Source organism: Myotis brandtii, unplaced genomic scaffold (assembly GCF_000412655.1).
Source record: "Myotis brandtii unplaced genomic scaffold, ASM41265v1 scaffold1234, whole genome shotgun sequence".
Classification (NCBI taxonomy): Eukaryota; Metazoa; Chordata; class Mammalia; order Chiroptera; family Vespertilionidae; genus Myotis; species Myotis brandtii.
The window spans coordinates 634002-637328 of NW_005354309.1; the positions used below are offsets into that span (position 1 = coordinate 634002).

The 3327-nt window shown below is 65.8% G+C and overlaps 1 protein-coding gene across 1 annotated transcript in view; it reads right to left on the reverse strand.

Annotated features, from left to right (window-relative positions):
* ICAM5 (intercellular adhesion molecule 5, telencephalin) overlaps window positions 1–3327 on the reverse strand; it is a gene marked incomplete at its 5' end in the record, with an annotated part of 6845 nt that extends 3518 nt beyond the window's left edge. Inside the window, 6 exons of the mRNA XM_005859204.2 lie at window positions 5–79; window positions 207–461; window positions 1156–1443; window positions 1671–1895; window positions 2075–2344; window positions 3252–3327. Of these exons, the coding sequence (XP_005859266.1) occupies window positions 5–79; window positions 207–461; window positions 1156–1443; window positions 1671–1895; window positions 2075–2344; window positions 3252–3327 (1189 nt within the window). The remainder of the gene's footprint in view (window positions 1–4; window positions 80–206; window positions 462–1155; window positions 1444–1670; window positions 1896–2074; window positions 2345–3251) is intronic.

Sequence of the window (3327 nt, forward strand, 5' to 3'; positions counted from 1 at the left end):
CCACAGCGCAGCGTCTGCTCTGGGCCCTCGGGCCACGTCCAGCTCCGGGGACAGTCCGAATCGTCCAGCCGGGGAGCGTCTGCGGGCAGGGATGTGGGGTAGAGAAGGCTCCACGTGGACCGTGGGAAAGGCTCCACTTCCACAAACGGCTGGGGACTGGGCAGGTCCCTGGAGATCACCAGGGGGGAGGCGAGAGCTCAACTCACATAGGACTCGCAGTTCGGTGCTCTCTTTCTTGCTCAGGACCTCCCCGTCCACCTCGAGGGTGGCGTCGCAGAAGAAGCTGCGTCTGTCATCGTTCGCAGTGGCGTTTAGCTGGAGCTGGACGGGCTGTCCCGGGGCTGCGGCCGGAACTCCGTCCAGAGTGACCAGAGCTCGGGCCCCAGGAGCGCAGGTCACTGTCACCGTCTCCCCCTCGGGGACGCTGGGCGCGCTCAGGGTCAGGAGGGGCGCGGGGAAGCCTAGGGGTGGAACATTCGCGCGGAGTCAACCGACCACACCCCTGATCTGCCGGAACTCTCGGTGGATACGACGCCCCGCCCCTCGAACTGCTAAGGCCCCGCCCCTCCTCATCCCGCCACTTGGCGGTGGTCAAGCCACAGCCCCGCCCAGCCGCTCAGACCCCGCCTCTCTCGTCATTCAGTTTGCCCTCCGTGGGCCCCGCCCATTCGGATACTAAGACCCCACGCACTCTCTGTCCCGCCTTCGCGTTCCTCTGGCACCACCCCCGAGCCCGAGAGGCCCCACCCCGCTCCCTCTTACTGTAGACGGTCACGTTCTCCCAGGTCTCGCGGCTCTCGCGCCCCAGGGTCACGCTGCAGCCCAGCTGCCCGGCGCCCTCCTGCCAGGGAAACCTAGGGGTGGAACATTCGCTCGGAGTCAACCGACCACACCACTGATCTGCGGGAACTCTCGGTGGATACGACGCCCCGCCCCTCGAACTGCTAAGGCCCCGCCCCTCCTCAATCCGCCACTCGGCGGGGGTCAAGCCATAGCCCCGCCCAGCCGCTCAGACCCCGCCTCTCTCGTCATTCAGTTTGCCCTCCGTGGGCCCCGCCCATTCGGATACTAAGACCCCACGCACTCTCTGTCCCGCCTTCGCGTTCCTCTGGCACCACCCCCGAGCCCGAGAGGCCCCACCCCGCTCCCTCTTACTGTAGACGGTCACGTTCTCCCAGGTCTCGCGGCTCTCGCGCCCCAGGGTCACGCTGCAGCCCAGCTGCCAGGCGCCCTCCTGCTCTGCGCTCGCCGTGGCTGTGGCAGCGGCCCTGAGCGCGTCCCCCTCGAGGGTGATGTCCGGATGCAGCCTCTGGGCCCCCAGCGCCAGGTAGACCCGGGCTTCCGAGGCTGGAAACAGCCCGTCCAGGGAGCAGCTCACGGGGCTTTCCGAGCCCACTTCCAAGAGCCGGGGGGCAGCGAGGCGCGGGGGCTCCGGAGACAGTGCTGGGAGTCGAAGAAGAGAGCTTGAACTTACGTGCTGAACACCCACCATGTGTGTACTAAGCGTTTTACGAGCACGATCTTATCCCGCTATCCTGGAGCCAGAGGAAAAGGGCTTTCAGCTGGTGAGTGTTGGCGCGAGGATTAGAATTCGGACCTCTCTGCCTCCGAACTTCTCAAGCACCGGGCCAACCCCTCTGCGTCCCCTTCAGTTCCCCACACCCACTCACCGAAGGTTCGGAGCATTCTGGGGGCCGAACGGTTTTCAAACAACCCCAGGCCGTGGGGCCGCAGGTCCAGCTCCGCGCGGCGGACCAGCTCCCGGGCGCCCCGCAGCAGGGTCACTGTGAGGCTCCCACGGGGCCCAGCGCCAGGGACCCTACAGCTCAGGGTGAAGTTCTCGCCGACAGGCTGCCAGGCAGGCAGGGGCATCAGCTCTACACGATCAGGCCGCTCTGCAAGGGAGGAACCCAGGTTCTTGGAAACGTGTGGTGGTACCCAAGGGCCGAGAGGTGTGGGTTTGGGGATCCAGAAGAAGGGGCCTGAAGGGGAGGACCGCATGACCCAGGGGGCGGGGCCTGGGAGGGAGGGAAAGTAGTGGGGTTAGACTAGAGCATGGCCGCTGAGAACTCACGAAAAGTACGAATGAGCCCACGAGCCTGCAGTGTGCGCCGGGCGCAGCGGAAGAAGCAGACAGGCTGGGTCTCTGGCTCTCGGATGTCCACCAGCTGCCGCGCCAGCCAGCGCAAACCCCTCTGGGTCCCATTCCGGCGCAGCGAGGTCTCCAGGCCTCCGCGCTCGGGCCGCGGGCAGTTGGTGCTGCAATTCAGCCACAGCGATCCCCCGCGCTCCACGAGCGCCACGCGGGGCTGCAGGTCCGCCCAGAGAGGCTCCTGCGCGACCGCTGCCCGGAGAAATGCAGAAATGCGGGCTCAGCCTGGGAACCCACTCTCTGGCATCTTAGCGCCCCCGGCGCTGAGTCCGGCATTCCCGGGGAAGGAGCAGAGGCCGGAGACAGAGAACTCCAATCCAGCGTCTTGCTCCGGCCTCAGGTTTGGAGGCGTGCTTCCAGGGCACAACCTATAGGGAGCCTCTGGGACATGGCAGCGGAGGGCCCTGGTCTGCAAGGTGCCAGCTGGGTGGTGGGAACGCATGGGAGGGATGGGGGAAGGTGAGAGGAAGGATGGGATCTTCGCCATACCCAAGCACCCTGGGAGGAGGGGACCCCAGGTGGGGGAAGGGGAACCACTGGTTCTCAGGGTTATCACGGAGAGAAGGGGAGACTGAGGTTGAGGGGAGGGCAAAGGAGAAATGAAGCCGAATCAAGGATGAGAGCGAAGAACACGAAAAGAGGTCGCGGGGCTAGGCTCAAGAAAGGAACCGAGGAAACATCGAGGAACTCGGTTGCCAGGCCTAGGGCGGGGAGGGAACAGAGCCTCTGAGTGACGGCAGATGGAGAGATCCGGTCTTCGCGGGCCGCAAGTGGGTAAGATGCCAATCCGTGGACCATGGTGCATAGCAGAGCCTGCGGAGGTCCCCGGCGACACCGGGTTTCCGAGGTGCAAGGTTGGGTGCAGAAGAGAACCCAGGATCTCGAAGGGGGTATGGTAGAGATCTGGGCGAGCGAGGAGTCGAGAAGCTGTGTCTCCAGTGTGTGTTGGAGGGAGAGATATAAAGAAAGCCCACGGCTCAAGGTGGGGGCAGAAGCGTGGGAGCGAGGCGAGGGCGGAGCCGGGAGGGGCATGTGACCTCTTCTCCGGTCGGGAACTCCGCCCCCGCCCTGTCCACCCGGAGCCGGGACGGGCTCTTACCTGAGAGGCCGATGAGCCCCAGGCCCAGGGCAACCCAGAGGCCGAGCAGCGCCCGGAGCAGCCCTGGCAAGGGCCC